The 19,892-nt window shown below is 41.3% G+C and overlaps 1 protein-coding gene and 1 long non-coding RNA gene across 3 annotated transcripts in view; one reads left to right on the top strand and one right to left on the bottom strand.

Moving 5' to 3' along the window:
• Positions 1 to 8,919, bottom strand: part of LOC148132379 (uncharacterized) — a 531,004-nt gene extending 522,085 nt beyond the window's left edge. Inside the window, exon 1 of the long non-coding RNA XR_015747932.1 lies at positions 8,501 to 8,919. This is a non-coding gene — a long non-coding RNA (uncharacterized LOC148132379). The remainder of the gene's footprint in view (positions 1 to 8,500) is intronic.
• On the top strand, positions 6,479 to 17,895 carry VTCN1 (V-set domain containing T cell activation inhibitor 1). 2 transcript variants are annotated; one of them, XM_026675447.2, is made up of 4 exons: positions 6,479 to 6,682; positions 7,776 to 8,180; positions 10,704 to 10,988; positions 17,653 to 17,895. In XM_026675447.2, the coding sequence occupies exons 1-4, from the start codon at positions 6,619 to 6,621 to the stop codon at positions 17,685 to 17,687; spliced, it is 789 nt and encodes a 262-aa protein (XP_026531232.1). In that variant the 5' UTR covers positions 6,479 to 6,618; the 3' UTR covers positions 17,688 to 17,895. The 2 variants fall into 2 exon arrangements, with proteins under 2 accessions (XP_026531232.1, XP_087813407.1); XM_087957281.1 differs by having other exon boundaries at positions 6,566 to 6,682; positions 7,756 to 8,180.
• Positions 17,896 to 19,892: the final 1,997 nt, after the last annotated feature.

The raw sequence follows: 19,892 nt of genomic DNA, 5'->3' as shown, positions 1-19,892 counted from the left end.
CCTGATTCTTATGAACTGATGCCTCAGATCCACAGTGATAAAGGAACAAAAATGTATTAGCAATAATTATTTTTATTTTGAGTAAAAATGATCTCCAGCTAATCTTAGATGCTTTGGAACAGTTTTAACTATAAGAGTGCTCAGAGGTGGTTGTCCACTGGATTTGAGGGTTTGCACTTATCTTGTATACAGGGACTTGACAGAAGTGCACATGGCCACAAATGTGTCCGTGTCCATGATACAATATTTGCTGAACTATGGATGCTCAAAAGCAATGTTCATCTAATAATAAACATATACAATGACAATATTGCAGTGCTGTAGAAGCTTCTAGGTCCTGAGCTTTGAGCTGTGCAATTGAAACTTTGTAACTGTGTTTTAGTTACAGCTGCACATTAAGCAAACCATGGAAGAGCTGCTAACGATACTCAGTTTTATATCTCCACCCCAGATCACCTAAGTGATGCCATAGACTGGTTCTGTTCCAGTGTCCACAGGCAATGGCGGCCTAGATACAATGTGACCCTGGATATCTGAAGTTTTACATGCAGCAGACAAAGGCATTTCAATATAGGTTCACAATGGTTTCTTACCAAATGATCCCTCCCCAGAGAAGAGAAAAGATAGGGGGTAGAAAAGTAGTGATCCCAAGATCACAAAGTGGCTAATCCATGTCCAATAGTGGGTGTGCCATGTAAACTCTATAGAATGATACTACTAACAATATTTCAGGATCTATGCTAGCATGAAAAGGAGACTATATAAATATTTAATTGCTTTAGGATGGCATTTAACATGCTGAGTACTGGATTTTTGATCAACTAGTAGTAGTTAATTAAACCAAAAATTAAAATTACTTTTAAACAATATAGTATATTTGTATATAAACTGCAGCAAATTTATCAGCATTTATCAGACTATTTCACCCTCTACATTTTCTATTCCCATAGCATGTATATATTTTTAATTTTCACATCTAATCTATTTCTTTCCCAAAAATACACTTTCTTAGTTCTCTCTACTTCATATTCCTGAGACACTTCAGTTGTAAAACTATTGTTTGTTTACCACTGAGTTGGCTATTGATAGTTTCTTCTAGAACAGGGATGTCACATGCAAGCCACATCCACCCCAGTTCCGCGAATGGGGGAAATGTTACAAAACATCATGTGACAGCAACGTGACACCGTGAGTTTGACACTCATGTTCTAAAGATTCAAACACATTCAAACACAGAAGAGTTCTTAGTAATTTTTTATATAAAGGGCTGATAAGATGAGGCACTTCATATAATTTTACAGGGCACTTTTTAAAATTTGTCTAACTCACAGCAGTAGCAATAGTCTCATTATGACCAACATCACTACAAATGATTTCTGAAATTTCCTGATCTTAATGGACTAAGGCAAGGGTCTTCAAACTTGGCAAGTTTAAGACTTGTGGACTTCAATTCCCAGAATTCCTGAACTAACATGACTGGTGGGGGAATTCTGGGAGTTGAAGTCCACACATCTTAAAGCTATCAAGTTGGAAGATCCCTGGACTAAGCAATCAAAGAACTGATAGAAAACCACAGCTTTTAGTTTATAAGATGAGGGGGAAATCTCACTCTTTCAAGAGTCTCAACATCTTTTCTGTATCATGGTGACCAGAACTGGAAGCAGTATTCCAACTGTGGTCTTATACCAAGGCAGTATATAGCAATACTAACACATTACTTGATCTTGATGCTATCCCTCTGTTCATGTAACCTAGAATTACACTGGATTTTTTTTGGCAGCTGCAGCACACTGCTGGCTCATAGTTAAGTTATGGTCTGTTAGGACTCCTAGATCCCTCTCACAGTTAATGCTGATGAGCCAGGTACCACCTATTCTATATCTGTTCATTTGTTTTTCCTTTCCTAAGTAAGGCCTTTTTTTCACCACTGAATTGCATTTTGTTGAATAGGGCCCAGTCTTCAAGTCTCAGTTTAATTCTCAGTTTCCAAATTCAGTAGGTTCTGAAAAAGTCTTTGTGCAAATCCAACCAGAGAAATAACTTATTGCTAATATTTTCTAAGAGTCAACTCAGAAATGAAATTGACAATAATTCAGTATCTGGACTTGAGAAATATAATTAATTGAGAAATGTTGACCCACTTTGTGGAAGCATAAATAATATGGAAGAGAGTTGACTGAAGATGTGGAGTTAAAATAAATAATATATAAGTTTCAGGATACTGAGTTCCATAAAAAGCTCTAAGAAAATAGCTGTAGCTGGGCTGCAAAGAAGCTAAGCAACTTGATAGTGGAAACTTACTGTTTATTGCCCTCTACTGTTTGCTGGATTAATTGCAGTCCAGATATGACTCCTACTCAATGTGTTCCAGATTCCAAGAGTCAATTGGCTATTTTGAATATCAGCGAATATTGTATAAGTTAATTTTTTTCCTGCTCTCAGGGCTGAGCAATTACATTTCTTGTCAGGATTTTTTTAAAATTATTAAAAAAGATCTGTACTGCAATAATCAAAATAAATCTGGAATTTATATTGCTCTGCATACCCCTGACATTGACAAATCTTGAAAACGTCTGCCTTTGAGATGGGGACTTGAAAGATGGGGACTTTTAAATCAAAGGCATGTTCCCTTCACCTGCATCTGAATTATTTCTGTAATGCTGGTGCAACGCCGTTGCCTTCTGTAGTCAGTCTACCCAAAGATGTTTAAAATTTCACAGGGGAAGGGTGTGCACTGTGCATGCACCTTCTTTTCAAGTCTGCTTGTGTCTTGAGGATTATTCATTATAGGATGCTTTTAATCCTGCATTCATGTTTGTGAATAATAAGTTTTAGCATAGTTCTGACTCAGGACTTGTCTTTTTCACTTAAGGTTTATGTAAACATTTGGGGAAGAATAATGTCATTGAGGGTGATAAGGAGGTGATCTGCCAGGAAGAAAAGAATAGTATGAACCAGCAATAATTTAGGTCTAAAAAAACCAAAGATCTGACACTTGGATGTGCTTCTTCTCAGAACGGCATTGTTTCCTTGAACAAATAAGGGTGAGTTGTTTTTTTGTTACCTGCAGATGTGATAGTAGGAAAAAATGGAGAAGTAAAATTCATCATTGGCTCAGTGATGTTTAATAGCATTGGAAATTGCCTTGGCTGAAGCTTTTGATATAGAACTTTGAAAAAGCTTACAATAACGAATATACACTGCTCAAAAAAATAAAGGGAACACTTAAACAACACAATGTAACTCCAAGTCAATCACACTTCTGTGAAATCAAACTGTCCACTTAGGTAGCAACACTGATTGACAATCAATTTCACATGCTGTTGTGCAAATGGAATAGACAACAGGTGGAAAGCATAGGCAGTTAGCAAGACATCCCCAATAAAGGAGTGGTTCTGCAGGTGGTAACCACAGACCACTTCTCAGTTCCTATGCTTTCTGGCTGATGGTTTGGTCACTTTTGAATGCTGGTGGTGCATTCACCCTAGTGGTAGCATGAGACGGAGTTTACAACCCACACAAGTGGCTCAGGTAGTGCAGCTCATCCAGGATGGCACATCAATGTGAGCTGTGGCAAGAAGGTTTGCTGTGTCTGTCAGCGTAGTGTCCAGAGCATGGAGGCGCTACCAGGAGACAGGCCAGTACATCAGGAGATGTGGAGGAGGCCGTAGGAGGGTAACAACCCAGCATCAGGACCGCTACCTCCGCCCTTGTGCAAGGAGGGACAGGAGGAGCACTGCCAGAGCCCTGCAAAATGACCTCCAGCGGGCCACAAATGTGCATGTGGCTGCTCAAATGGTCAGAAACAGACTCCATGAGGGTGGTATGAGGGCCCGACGTCCACAGGTGGGGGTTGTGCTTACAGCCCAACACCGTGCAGGATGTTTGGCATTTGCCAGAGAACACCAAGATTGGCAAATTCGCCACTGGCGCCCTGTGCTCTTCACAGATGAAAGCAGATTCACACTGAGCACATGTGACAGATGTGACAGGGTCTGGAGACACCGTGGAGAACGTTTTGCTGCCTGCAACATCCTCCAGCATGACCGGTTTGGCAGTGGGTCAGTAATGGTGTGGGGTGGCATTTCTTTAGGGGTCCGCACAGCCCTCCATGTGCTTGCCAGAGGAGCCTGACTGCCATTAGGTACCGAAATGAGATCCTCAGACCCCTTGTGAGACCATATGCTGGTGCGGTTGGCCCTGGGTTCCTCCTAATGCACAATGCTAGACCTCATGTAGCTGGAGTGTGTTAGCAGTTCCTGAAAGATGAAGGCATTGATGCTATGGACTGCCCCGCCCATTCCCCAGACCTGAATCCAATTGAGCACATCTGGGACATCATGTCTCGCTCCATCCACCAATGCCACGTTGCACCACAGACTGTCCAGGAGTTGGGGGATGCTTTAGTCCAGGTGTGGGAGGAGATTCCTTAGGAGACCACCTGCCACCTCATCAGGAGCATGCCCAGGCATTGTAGGGAGGTCATACAGGCACGTGGAGGCCACACACACTACTGAGTCTCATTTTGACTTGTTTTAAGGACATTACATCAAAGTTGGATCAGCCTGTAGTGTTTTTTTCCACTTTAATTTTGAGTGTAACTCCAAATCCAGACCTCCATGGGTTGCTAAATTTGATTTCCATTGATAAATTTTGTGTGATTTTGTTGACAGCACATTCAACTATGTAATGAACAAAGTATTTGAAAAGAATATTTCATTCATTCAGATCTAGGATGTCTTATTTTTGTGTTCCCTTTATTTTTTTGAGCAGTGTATTAATTCACATCCACTTACCTTTGACTGCTATACTAATAAAAGTTTCCTAATAGATTTTCTTAATCTGTACAAATCTCCTTTGGCATAGAAATAGTAAATATAGATTTTTAAAAATATTTGCATATGTATTGTTTTTTATTTCTTTATTTTGATTGCTTTTGTCACTACATGCTTTCCTACTTAATTCTGTTTCTTTATAATAATGTTTTTCAATCTGCAAAAAGAAAAAGAAAAGATGGACCAGCAAGTCAATCTATTTCATCTAAGAGAGAGGATTAGTTTCTGAGAAGATTCGTAAAGATGAGTCCTGATGGTGCAGTGGTTAGAATGCAGTATTGCAGGCAAACTCTACCCACAGTCTGGAGTTTGATCCTGATGGGCTCCTGAAGATTGACTCAGCCATCCATCCTTCTGAGGTCAGTAAAATGAGGGTCCAGGTTGTTGGGGGCAGTATGCTGATTCTGTAAACTGCTCAGAGAGAGCTGTAAAGCATTGTGAAGTGGTATATAAATCTAAGTGCTATTGTTAAATTAGTGGTCCATAGAAAACATGAACCAACATCTGCAGCTACAAACTAAGCTCCATTCTGTACGCTTTTCTCTGTTTGGACTTTATAGAAGTGGGTATTGTATGAATTCTTCTATCAATACAAAAACTTGAGAGGATATTAACATCAGGGGTGGGATTCTACCAGTTCACACCTATTCACTAGAACCGGTTGTTAACATTCTAAGCAGTTCGGTTGTTAGAAGAAATTACTGGCCTAATCCTGTAAGGAAGGCAGGAAGGAAATATTCTAGTGTTGCTTACAGAAACTGCCTCTCCGTTAACCCTTATTACATTCTTGGCAGGACTAGACTTCCTGTCTCAGGAACTTCTCTGGAGTTTTTTTCCCCTCCTTTGCTGGTACTTTGCTTGTGTGGAGTGACCATTCAAAGTTACAATGGCGCTGAAAAAAGTTACTTATGATCATTTTTCACACTTATGACTGTTGCAGCATCCCCACAGTCATGAGAGGCCAGGCGAGGAGATGCGTGCCTCGATGTGAGTGATATTGAGTTGGCCACACCCAGCCAATAACATGACCACCAAGCCATGCCCACCAACTAAGCCACGCCCACAGAACCGGTTATTAAATTTTTTTAATCCCACCCCTGATTAACATATAGGATTATTTGTGATTAATGAAAACCATCAAGGTATATAATAGTTTTGCTGATACTGAGAACATGTATTGATACCAAAACAAAAATAGGCAAGCAATTCTAATAAAGCAGAATCCAAATCTCACTTTGCACTTCAGTTCAAAATGAGAATATTTTGTGTGCAGAATACTTTGAATGTAAATGTTTTGAGTTCAAAACAGGTTTCTTCAGTTCAAAATGCTGTATTTAAAACATTATTTCAATTGAAAAATGCTAGCAGGCAGAGGGTTGTAATTTTGGATATACATACATACATACATACATACATACATACATACATACATATCCAAATTTCAAGATATATATACAATTTCAAGATCCCCTTGTGTTGAAATTAATGCCCAAACTAGGCCTAAGTGAGAGTGTATACATCTTCCAAAAGAAAGCATACTGTGTGTACTTCATACACACTGTGTGGACATTGTATGTAAGCGTATCTGAGCTCTATTTTAGGTTTTGTACATTTCACGATTTGTTTTCCCGGCCTTAGAGCTCAGGGGAAGCTAACTCAGTGATGCAATGGTTAGGAGGAGTTCCTGGGAAAGGAGCAGCAGCTGGTAGCAGAAGGAGGGCAGGCTGAGTTTGAACCTGGAGCTTTAAGCAGGAGAGTCTCATCTTTGTTTCTTAATGGAAAAATGGCACCCCCTGCAATCCTCCTAATCTGCCCTTCACTCCTTCTGTTGCTTATTTATCATGCAAGTAAGTAAACTTTGAACTCTTGTTTTCAATCCCCTAATGATCAATATGATATTTTAAAGAGAAAGATACCTAAGAAAATGTATTTTGTCCATTAAGTTTTAACATGATGAGCTGGTGAGTTTATGAATGCAATTTTGTAACCTGATAAGGGCGTTCCTGACTTTCCATGTCAGGAATTTTATATATAAAATATGTAAAATAATCTATATTTTAGATTATAAATGAATCATATTCTAATCTATGTTTAGATAATACATATAATTGTCAATATACTATATTGACATTATTTCATGGATTATATTTTATTTAATAGATAACTAAAACTACCTCAAAAAGTTTTGAAAAGCAGAATAGAATAGGAGTTGGAGGGGACCTTGGAGGTCTTCTAGTCCAACTCCCTGCTCAGTCAGGAAACCTTATGCCATTTCAGACAAATGATTGCCCAGTCTTTTCTTAAAAACCTCCAGTGTTGGAGCATTCACAATTTCTGGAGGCAAGTCGTTCCACTGGTTAATTGTTTTCACTGTCAGGCAATTTCTCCTTAGTTCTAGGTTGCTTCTCTCCTTGATTATTTTCCATCCATTGCTTCTTGTCCTTCCCTCAGATGCTCTGGAGGATAAGTTGAGCCCCCCTCCTTTGTGGCAGCCCCTCAAATATTGGAAAACTGCTATCATGTCAACCCTAGTCCTTCTTTTCAAAGCCTGTGATGGGAGAAGGCCAGAAATTATTGCAAATGGATAGGCACACCTGGGGCTCTCAGATGCTGTTTAAATGATACGCAAGGAATATGATAGATGCTCCTATTTCCAAGTTAGGTCGGGCTAAGTTGGGTAAATGAGGAAGAAGAAGCTCAGCAAGATGGTTAGTATGTAGGAGATATGTACCAGGAATGTAACTAACTGATCTAGAAAATAATATATGGCAATTATATAGTATGCTTTATTTTATTTAAGTTACAAATGGTTGAGAAAAAGCATAGCTTATCTAATCCTTGTGGTGTACGGGAAATATTAGATTCATATCAGCAATTGATTGATTGATTGGTTTTTTCCCCCTTGATGGCTAAATCTAAGATGGCTATTCCATTATCTAGATGCAATGAATGTGTTCAGGGTACGTCCGTTCGACAATATTTCTCTGCCCTGCCAGTTCTCCTTTGTGGATAGCACGGAAGGTTTATCCTTCACCTGGGAGAGGGAAGATATCAAGGAGGAGCACGAAGTAGAAGATGATGATTTTTACAAATATTTTGTTGGACTTCATGATTTTTATCAGTTTTATCCGAAGGTGATATATAGCTTTAGCAACAACATGGAACAAGTGGAAGAGCGGAATTCCCTCTATGAAGGCAGAGTCTGGGTGGATGAGGAAGAGATTCCAGAGGGCAGCCTGACCCTCATGCTGGACCAGGTTCAGTTCTCTGATGAGGCTATGTATATATGCAAGGCCACTAATACCCGGGGCAGAGGGTCAAGAAAAATGAAGCTTGTTGTGGAAGGTAAGAATGTTTTTGTTATGATCCAGGGTGGGATACAAAATAAACACAGTCATAAAAAACAGGTGAAGCCCCTTTTATTCCTTCACTTTGCTTCCAAACTCCAAATATCCTTGACTGAAGACAAAAAACTCCCACACAAACAGTTACAAGAAGAAGCGAAAAAGCAACACAAACCAGGCAAGATAAGGGCGTCCACAGATATCAGAACACACATTGGGAAGGACGCCAAACTCAGAGTGGAACTATAAACTAGAGATATTTCCACGCTTTGTTTCAAGCGCTCACCCGTACATATGTCTGTGCTCTTATTCAGTTGTCACAGCTGCAGCCCATGAAGAGAATCAAGGCCCTCTCCTCCCAAGTAGACCACGTCTCTCCCTTATCCTCTCCTCCCTGCGTGCCCTAGGATGGAGAGGGGATGGGCCTGGGTCCTCCTCTGACTTCCCAGCCAGCCTCTGCCCTTCCCCAGCCTCCTCCACAACCTCCAGAACCACACTTCCACTCCCTGTTGGTTGTTCCTCCTCTCCCTCAGAGTCAGTCTCCACCAGGGGCATGACAGTTTTCCAGTTTTGCCCAGTTGAAAATACCTAATACAGGAGTACTGTGCTGTGTAATTTATCTTTTATAAATTGCTGACACTTTTTTTCTTCTGGTATGAATTTTATCTGTTTATTCTGCAATAAGCCTGACTTCTGTAGAAGAATGCTCATTTCGAAGTGAATATATCTCCTCTCACCAGATTTTTTAATACTTTATCTTGCTTAGAAAACAAATCAAATCATAGACTGAGGGATATATGACTTAGCAATAGATAGTAAAATATGCAATAAAAACAATAACAGGGAATAAAAGATAGTAATTAAAATTTAAAAATATCACAGCATATTTTTTAAAAAACTAAGCATAAATTTAGATTCCAACAATTTTTGTATATACACTGCAAAATTGTTGCAACTCAAAATTTCTTGGTTTCAATCTTTAGACAATCAAAATTGAGGCAGAATATGAAGGGTAAGTGATTTTTCAGGAACAATTTTTGAACACTGGACCTACCATAAAGTGAGACCTGTCATCTTAAGGTCTCTTAAAAGGTTACTAACAGTAGTGCGTCCTATTTCCAAATGGCGAGAAATATCAAGATTCCACTGTTAACTTGACCTTCGGTAATTTTTGAAAATTATTTCTTTTACAACTTTGTTTCTATAAGATAGCTTGCTTTTTTAAAACGTATGCACAGAGCCTGAGCTTGATAACATTAAAAGCATTAACATTTCAAGAGGAATATTTTTACTAACGTAAGAGAATTCAGAATGCGACAGAAATTGCTGGTATGTCTAGTAAAACACAGAGTCTTTTTCTGAATATATATTTTATCCCTTCAGCTGAAAAGGCCTAGAAATAGCAACAGAAGAATAAGCTGGAGTGGTTATGTAGTTTGCTTAATTAGGAGAAATCGCATTTCTAAGCAAAGCAAATCTCAGCAAATTCTTACATAGTTAATCATGAATATTGGCTAAAAGATTATCTTGTTAAGATTTTAAAAGGGTGAAGTTGTTTCCAAGTTAAAACATTATTTGATCAACAAGAGCCTTGTTTTTTCAGTAAATATAGAGGAATGCAATTTCACCTGACCTTTCAAAAATGTACATTTTATTTCTTAAGCATACACCAGAAACCAAGCCTAGCTGCATTATTCCCACATTCTGCTAAGTCATATTATGAAAATAGAGGAATCTATTTGATATTATTACTTAAAGCAGGGCAGCAAGTAAGAGAGGAAAGTTAGAGCAGAGGACTCCAAACTTGGCAACTTTTAAGATTTGTGGACTTCAACTCCCAGAAATGTCCAGCCAGCATAGCATAGCTGGCTGGGGAATTCTAGGAAGTCCACAAGTCTTAAAGTTGCCAAGTTTGAGGACTGCTGAGTTAGAGGAACAGAATAAAATGATCAGCAGTAAATTGGGAATAGCTCTCAGAGTGATAATCCTCAAAAGTAAAACCAGGCAATAAAACTGGTATATTTTTGGGAGTCAGAGGTGAACTTGAAACTAAGTAACCAGAGAACAAGGGACATGACTATCAATGCCGAACAGAAGTATTTATATAAGTAAAGGAGAAGCTTTGAAGATTAATTTTCTGGAAATAATGTGTTCCTTCTCACACCCACAATTTATGCCCTACCATTTTTTCTTATTTTTCTTCTGAAGAAATTGAGACATTGCAAGTCATAGCTAAGATATAATGAATCTTACTATAATACTAAAAAAAATATCCTACAGCAGATTTTCAGAAGTTCTAATCCAGCATTTCCCACATCACATTTTCTATATATCTAGGGCTTTAGCTCTTCCAGTTCTACAGTCTGGATGTCCAATGCCTCTACTGAATTGATAACTACTGGAAATGAAGAATACAAGCTCTGGAAACCTCTGTGTAACACGTTTGAGACATCTCAGAGCAATTGTTACAAAGCCGTAATTAGATTATTACTAATTGTTCTGTTTTTCCACTTCTCTCAATTAGATGCTGAAGAGCCACAGGTGCAGTTCAGCACAGTCGATGACATACTTGTAGCCAAGTGCATCTCAGCAGGCTGGTACCATATGCCTAAGGTAACCTGGCGTAACCGCAAAGAAGAGGATCTGTCCGGCTATTCCAAAACAGAGATTCTGGAAGAGAAACAGGATGGGTCCCACCGAGTGGTATCTACGTTACATTACCCTGTGTTACTCCATGAAATCTACACTTGTCACATTGAAGAGAGCGATGTGCTCAACAGACCTGTTAGGTCCATCCACAAAGTTCCAAGTTAGTAATTTCTTGTTGAAAGTCTCTGTTGGGTGTTGAAAGAAGAAATACGTTGTTAAGCAAAGGAGCATGGATTAAGCATGATAGAGTAGCTGTTTTCTTCTTCCCAGCAACCTTGCTCAGAATGCTATCTTTCAGTGGTGGGAAATGGTTAAACAAATCATTGGGCTAGGAGGAAGGCATATGGATTTTTCCTTGTTCCCATTGACTGTGGTCAAGAGTACAAGAGGCATGAAGGAGAGGGCGGCTCAACAAAGAGAGGGTGACAGTGCAAGTGTGAGTGTTGGCCTTTGAGATGTTGCTGATTATACATCCCAATCATAATGCTTAATGGAATATGGCAGTTATATTCAGGAATGCTATGGTATTACAGATTCCCCAGTTCTATAGTAGTTTGTGTGTGACAGAGATACACAGACAAACAAAGATGTGATGAATATCAGAAGTAATGGAGGAAAGATGTACGCACATGTAGAATCATGGACCAAACCAACAATTTGTGTAGATTGTTCTCCAGGGATGGGATCCGACCGGTATAACTACTGGTTCTGTTGCTCTGCGTCGCATGCACATGCACGAGTTGAGTGAGTTGCGTGAGTGCAATTTACGACCTGCTGAGCTGCCCGGACAGCTGAGCAGCGCTGCGTGTGGGTGCACAGTGATTGGAAAAGCCCTTTTTTCCTGCTTTTTCCACTGCAGCTGTGCCACGCAAAGCAGCTGCGGTTGAAAAAGCAGGAAATAAAGGACAGGTAAGAACCCGGGAGGGCGGGTTGGCCAAAACAGCAGCAGACACAGAACCGGTTCTGTGTCTGCTGCTCTTCAGAGCTACCGGTTCTGTAGAGCTGTACAGAACCGGTAGAATCCCACCCCTGTTGTTCTCTCATGAGTTAGTATTAGTAGACCCAATATAGTTCTCCTGTTTCTTGAAAGCAGTTTGGCCACATGCAAAAACAATCAGCTGGATCTGATTATCCATCTGTCCAGGCAAGAGGAAGGAGTAAAAACTTCCACACTACTCTTCTGAATATTCATGAAGGTTCAGATTGAGAGTTGTGGTATCTTAAAAGCCATTTCTGGTTTGACACTCAACAAGATGTCATTTATTCCTAGTTAGAAAACTGGCTTCTCATTTCAATTAATGCTTGTTGACAGCTCAATTTTAAAAATACATCTTTAGAAATACATTCCATTGAATTCAAAGAAACTTACCATATTTTTTGCACTATAAGACGCTCCAGATCATAAGATGCACCTAGCTTTTGGGAAGGAAAACAAGAAAAAAAATCTGCCTCTGCCTCCCAGCATTTTGCTTCCTTGCAGCAAACAGGCTAGTCAGCTTCAGCACAGCCTGATTTAGCATGAGCAGCTAATTGGCGGATGGATCGGCCTCCCCACCGCCATTGCCACCATCACCACCCATTGCCGCCGCCCATTGATGCCTCTGCACGCCCCATTTTTGGCCTTCGTGAACCCCATTTTCAGCCTCTGTGTGCCCCATTTTTGGCCTTTGCACATCCCATTTTCGGCCCATTCTAAGCGGTGGGGATTGCTGCCGATCGCCGGTGCTGGCGCAGATTGCTGCCTTTTGGCAACGGCGAACGGCAGCGATAGGTGGTGATAGGCAACAATAGGTGGCAATAGGCAGCGGCAGTAATTCCCACCACCTGGAATGGGCGAAAAATGGGACGTGTGGAGGCCGAAAATGGCCAAAAGATGGGGATGAGGGGGATTCGTCAACATTTGTTCTATAAGATGCACAGACACTCCACCCATTTTTTTAAGGGGGAAAAGTTTGTCTTATAGTGCAAAAAATATGGTAATTATCAGTAAAATTGGCAACTTTAAAGAACAGGTGTTTAGAACGTCAAAAGTGTTTTATTCTCTCTCACAAACAGTAGACAGAATGTGGGGCCCAATTAGTTTTTCTATATGCATATCTCCATTTTCTGTTTGCAAAAAACAGAAAAAGTTAATTTCTAATATAGCAATTGATAGTGTACTTAATAATTGAGATTGGTATACTTAGTTCAAAGATGTAGCAGTACTACTGATGCAGCTACCCAAGGGGAGTCTCACAAACCTCTCTGAGAAAACAAAATGGCTCCTGGCAGGTTAGTTATGTAGAAGTAAGTTCTATTCAGGTGATAATAGAACTATTATCTATTCAGCATTAGGCCACGTTCTGTGGTAATTTGTGTTGATATAAGATTATGTAAGTACTTATCCTGAAATTTTGAATGAGTATGAACCTGTAAATGTCCCTATAGCAAAATGGGAAAACGTTCTTCTCTTCAGGGGCAGATTCTTAGAAGACTTATTTCCTAGTGAGCCAACGTATCAATTGTAAATGGCCCTATTTATTATTTATCTTTCTGGCACTCTCTTTTTTCTTTGACTTTCTCATCACAGATCATTGCTCCACTAGTGATTTGCAGGGTATTCTAGAGCATCCGCCACAGTAGAAAAATAGCAGTAATATTTGGTTCCACACTAGTGATTTGTAATATCTCACACCATTGTTCAATTATTGCCGTGGAAGAAATAGTCTTCGTTATTGATAGGTTGCCACAGCAATGACAGCGGGTGACACTGAAAATGCTATAATGCTGTAAATGGTGAATGACAGCTTTTTAAAAAATCATTTCAGTGAGTTGTATGATACGGGGAAGACACTATGCAGTGGGCAAGGGGTGTGTGCTCTTCCTCATGACTGCATTGTTGTGCTTTCCTCCAATCCATGCAGCACCACAAAACCATCCTGGGATATTTCTATTCTGCCCTCATTGATGAATCTCATTCTGCCTCAGCAGTGAGCAAAGCAAATGATGCTCTTCTTAAGAGACTCAAATGGGGCAATCAGAGGAGAGTAATTGATGAAATTCTCTTGGCTTCACCTGCCTGAAGAAACAATGCTATGTGAGGAGAAGACAAGTTTTCACAGGTGGTAGAACAAGCCATCAAAATATGGTTAGCTGGTCAGTGTTTGTTGGGAAGTAGTTCTGTCTGTTCTAGCAACCAGTGCTTTATTGAGTGAACCCAACTAACTCATCTGCAGGAATGGATGGTCTGCATGGGAGTATTCATTCTATCCAAGTAAGCAGGAAACTGTCGGCTTTATCAGGCAGAACATAACATCATCCCCTGCAGTAAAGTTGCCCATCCAGCCCTGGCACATCCGGCAGTCCTGCAGCTGATTGGGGGTGGGGGTGGTACTGAAGGGCACCTACTTGGAAACAGGCAATCTTCCAGAAGACTGATGGACATGTTTCCAAAAAAGTGGGGGAGTGTTAAACAATTTATTCCCTCTGCCTTTTCCTTTCCCCCCTCTCTGCCTCCCTCTCCTCCCTCTCTCTCTCCTCTTTCCCTCCCCCTCTCCCTCTCTCTCTCCCTCTCTCCCTCCTCTCTCCTCTCTCTCCCTCTCCTCCTCTCCCTCCCTCTCTCCCTCTCTCTCTCTCTCCTCCCTCTCCTCTCTCCTCTCTCCCTCCCTCCCTCCTCTCTCTCTCTCCCCCTCCTCTCTCTCTCCTCTCCCTCCCTCTCCTCTCCCTCTCTCTCCTCCCTCTCTCCCTCCCTCTCTCCTCTCCTCTCCCTCTCTCTCTCTCTCTCTCCTCTCTCCTCTCTCTCCTCTCTCTCCCTCTCCTCTCTCCCTCTCCCTCCCCTCTCTCTCTCTCTCCCTCTCCCTCCCTCTCCCTCTCTCCTCCCTCCCTCTCTCTCCTCCTCCCTCCCTCCCTCCTCCTCTCTCCCCTCTCCCTCCTCTCTCTCCTCCTCCTCCTCTCCTCTCTCTCCTCCCTCTCTCCCCTCTCTCTCTCTCTCCTCTCCCTCTCTCTCCCTCTCTCTCCCTCTCCTCTCTCTCTCCCTCCTCCCTCTCTCCCTCTCCTCTCCCTCTCCTCTCTCTCCTCCCTCCTCCCTCTCTCTCTCTCCCTCCCTCCCTCTCCTCTCCTCTCCCTCTCTCTCCTCCCTCCCTCTCCTCTCTCTCCCCTCTCCCTCCTCCTCTCCCTCTCCCTCCCTCTCCCTCCCTCTCCTCTCTCTCTCTCCCTCCCTCTCCCTCTCTCCTCTCTCTCCTCCCTCCCTCTCCTCTCTCCCTCCCTCCCTCTCCCTCCCTCCTCTCTCTCTCTCTCTCCCTCCCTCCTCTCCCTCTCTCCCTCCCTCTCCCTCTCTCTCCCTCCCTCCCTCCTCTCTCTCTCTCTCCTCTCCCTCCCTCCCTCCTCCCTCTCTCCTCCCTCCCTCTCCTTCTCTCTCTCTCTCCTCCTCCTCCCTCTCCTCTCTCTCCTCTTCTCCCTCCCTCTCCCTCTCTCCCTCTCTCCCTCTCTCCCTCCCTCTCCTCCCTCTCTCTCTCTCTCTCTCCTCTCCTCCCTCCCTCCCTCCCTCTCTCTCCCTCCCTCTCCTTCTCTCTCTCTCTCCCTCCCTCCCTCTCCCTCTCCCTCTCCTCCCTCTCTCCCTCCCCGCTCTCTCTCCTAGCAGAAAAATGGGGACAAAGTGGCCCATGTTTAAAAACAGCATTTCCCACTTTTGCTCCCCCCCCCATCCCAAAGAATGAAAGGGGATTAAATCACCAGGGACAGCAGGTTAGAGCAAAATCTATGTTTCAAAACAGCTTTCACCACTTTCCTTGCCAGCTTGAAAAAGAGATACAATAGGCAGGGGATTACTTTCCTGGAAAATGAGTGACACTCTCTTGGTTTCTCCTGTCATGCAAGCCCAAGAAGTCCTGGAAAGCTATGGTTGCCAATAGCCTCAGGTGCTGGGCAGGTTGCAATCACTAGCCATGCCCTCCCTAGGCATCCTTGGGGAGATGTTGAAGTTGTTAAAACAGGAACTCTTGTTCCAGGAGAAAACTAAAAGCACACCTTTAACATGAGAACTTCTAAATATGTCTTTGGGCTGCTACTGCAGTGGGCTAGAGTTCCCAAGGCAGCCTCATGAGGATGTGCCCTTTAACACTGATTAGGGAGGCAGTTTCACACTGTGATTAGTGGACCATGAGGAAGAGCCCAGAATCTGATGGGCAAGTTGTTCTTGCCAATGATCTGAAATGATAGCTAGTAAAAAGAGCCTTTGAAATTAGGGTGAATGGCTGCATGAAACTAGATCAAAGGTATCATGATGTTTCAGGTAGCACATTCCTATGATAGAGGTGAAAAGGTTTCAGGAAATTAACTTTTTCCAATCCATACAAAGTGTAAGCATAAGCACATGGGAAAACAGGGAAAAATATTTTACATAGGAAACTATGAAATACACCTTAGCCCATGTAAAATTGATGCAGTAGTTGGGATTTCAAAATGTTGGTATCTGACCATTAATAGCAATGAAGTTGCTACAGAACCAGACAGAAAATATTAGCAAGTTTGGTCCGATGGGTCAACCAAAAGTGTATGCGTAGATATATAGAAGATATAGATACAGGTAGTCCTCAACTTACAATCATTCATTTACTGACGGTTTGAATTTACAATGGCACTGAAAAAATTACTTATGACTGTTTTTCATAAGACTGTTGCAGCATCCCCAAGGTCACATGACCAAAATTCGGATGCTTGGCCACTAGCGTGTATTTATAACAGTGCAAGTGATTCACTTAACACCTGTATCAAAAGTGGTTGTAAAATGGGGCCAAATGCACTTAACAACTGTCTTGCTTAGCAACTAAAATGTTGGGCTTAATTGTGGTCGTAAGTCAAGGACTACATAAATAAGTATGTATATAGGTATTAATATGTAGAGGTAAATATCTGTGAGGACCCAGAGTGGGATACAAAAGCAACAAAGTTACAAAAACAGGTGAAGTCCCTTTAATTCCTTCAACTTAGCATCAAAGGTCCAAATATCATTAACTGGAGAGAAAACTCCCCCACAAACAGTTGCGAAAAGGAAGAACTTCATTCAAACTCAAAATTATAAATAGAATAATTATAAATAGAATAATTATAAATAGAATAATTATAAATAGAATAATTTTATAAATAATTATAAAATTATAAATTATAAATAGAAAAAAACAACACAAACCACACTGAAGCAATTAAGGAGACAAGGCAGGATAAGGGCTTAAAGATGTCCATAGATATCGAAACACACTGAGAAAGACGCCAGAACTCAGATAAGAACGGACAGACTAGAAATATTTTCACGCTTTGCTTCCAGCACTGGCCCATGCACAGTTTGTCCTTTTAAACAGTCCTCACAGCTGCAGTCCATGAAGGGGATCAAGGCCCTTTCCTCCCCCATAGACCAGGCCATTCACGTTTCTCCCTTATTAATTCCTCCCTGCGTGCCCTAGGATGAAGAGAGGATGGGCCTGGGTCTTCCTCTGAATGCCCAGCTGGCCTGTACCCTTCCCCAGTTTCCTCCACAACTTCCAGAGCCACACTCCCATTCCCTGTTGGCTGTTCCTCCTCTCCCTCGGAGTCAGATTCTAACAGGGGCATGACAATGTCTATGGAGACTCTCAGTCATCCAGGTCATGATTGTCTCAAAGGTTTGAGTCAGAACTGATGAAGTTTCCTGGATGAGAAGTGAAACGTCTTCCTCCTCAAAGAAAAACACATAATCCAGTTGCCATTTGAAAAAGCACTTTTGAGATATGCAGGAGTAACTTTTTAAAAGAAATATACTGGTTGTTTGTATGGCTGGATTTCTTTTAACTTTTTAACTTTTCTTTTTCTAGAGAGGAAATATCACAATATGTACAATCACTACTAGAAAATCAACACCAAGTTGATGCAGCGAGGGAAAATAAGCACTCGTTTTTTCATCATATCAGCTCGATACAGTGCCTGCAACAGCAGAAGGAAGAGGGAAAACACAGAAAATGAGACAATACATTTTGCATGTTGAAAGGAGGGATTGTTTATATCATTCTGTTAGATGTTTGAATTAAATTGAATTGAATTAAAAACTGCCAAAATAATCCATTTGGACAACCAAGACTGGATTGAGTTTTTTCATACTAACCGGCGAGGTGTGTGTGTGTGTTGATAAGCCCATCTCCTATACTAAACCATCCCCAACAGATGCCATTCGGTGGTAGAAGACATCTGGCTGAGGGGAGCCCACCTAGCCTCTAGTCCAGATAAATTATTTCATTGTTAAATCAATCCTGCCATTAAGAAACTTAAAAAGTAATAAAAACAATAGGAATCAAATATAAACATAGGTCTGCAGCAACCAGTGACTTTGGTCTCATTGAATTTTGTCTTTTGTTTCAGAAGCAGAGAAAAATGTTTACAGGATCGGATTGCTAGCTTTGCACGCAGCTTTGTTCTTTTTTGATTCAGGCTTAGGAACAGCAATGGGGGACTTAATCTTTCTTCCTGTAATTAAAATCTTTCATTACATTTTCTGCCTTCTTGTAAGAACAGACAGCAGGACCTTGATTTTCTTGTCTCGTATCCTTTTTCAGATATTTCAAGGGAGCTATCATATCCTCTCCTCAATTCTCTTCCCAAATCCCCCTGCCCACCATTTGTCTTCCTAGGACTTGGTTTTTAGCTGCCTCCTCATCCCCACTGCATTTTTTTTTTGTAATTCAGCTGAATCCTTCTTAAAAGGCAACACCCAGAATTGGACAGAACACTTGATAAGGGATCTGAACATTATATCGAATAAAGAATAGAAAATAATAATAAACCAATCTGGGTTGGTCACTGGGACCAGGTGTTTTGTCTCTCGAGCTTTCAGACTCGTACTGGAGCCCAGATTGGATCCTGCAACGTTATCCTGGGACACACATATTCGCCTTCACTTGTGAGAAAATAATAAAACACCTATGATAAGGAAAGCAACCAGTAAATGTGTCTCTCCCCCCCCCCCCCCCCCCCCGCAAAAGATACAGGTCTCTCCCTCTCCAGTAGCGTCCAATTTTAGGGGTGATGCTCATCTCCGTTTCTTAGCCAAGGGAGCCGAAGATATTTTCTATGGTCATATGGAAGCATGACTATACAATGAGGTACACAGAACACTCTTACCTTCTCACCGAAGTGGTACCTATTTATCTACTCGCATTTGCTTTCAAACTGCTAGGTTGGCAGGAGCTGGGGCAAATAACAGGAGCTCACCCTGTCACATGGTGATTGGATGTTGAACTGCCAACCTTTTGATTGACAAGCCCAGCCTATCTTAACCACTAGGTCACCACATCCCCTACAAAAGGTCCCCAATGACATCGTAATAAAATAAACATAGCCTGACCCTGACCATACATAAATTACTTCAGATACAATACTGCAATTTATAATGACAACTGATAGCCACCAAGGCTTTCCAGAGTGGCTTAGCCTTTGCTGCCTGAAATGCCTATCCTGCAGTGGCCAATTTGATGTTAAGAGAGGCAAAACATTGGTGATGATGAAGACAGGCTAAATTCTGCAGTTAAATCAGGGTTTCTTGACCTCAGCAACTTTAAGATGTTCAGCTTTTAAACATCTTAATTCCCCTACATCCACACACCTTGAAACTGCTGAGATTGACAAAGACAATGTAAGAATCATTTTGGATACTCTGGAATATTATGAAGCACACCCTGAGAAGCAAATGGCCTTGATGTTTCTAGATGCTCAAAAAGCCTTTGACAATGTGAGTTGGCGATTTATTTTACTGCAACTGATACAAATGGGCTTTGGTAAGAAATTTATCCAAGCCGTTGAAACAATATATCATGAACAAACTGCAAAGGTGATGGTGAATGGAGAATTAACAGAATCCATAGATATAAGAAAAGGGACAAGGCAAGGCTGTCCATTGTCGCTTCTGCTGTTTGTGTTAACATTGGAAGTGTTGAACAGGAATATCAGAGAAGAAAAAGAAATAAAAGGAATGAAAATTAAAAAGGAGGAGTATAAATTGCAAGCTTTTGCAGATAACCTGGTATTTATATTAGAAGGCCCAATGGAAACAACACCCAAATTA

This window comes from Notechis scutatus, chromosome 2 (assembly GCF_049901735.1).
Source record: "Notechis scutatus isolate UNSWTSFEM ecotype Mainland chromosome 2, rNotScu1.2, whole genome shotgun sequence".
In the NCBI taxonomy this organism is placed as follows: Eukaryota; Metazoa; Chordata; class Lepidosauria; order Squamata; family Elapidae; genus Notechis; species Notechis scutatus.
The sequence above is the reverse complement of the archived record's forward strand: the minus strand, read 5'-3'. Positions and strand labels throughout refer to the sequence as shown.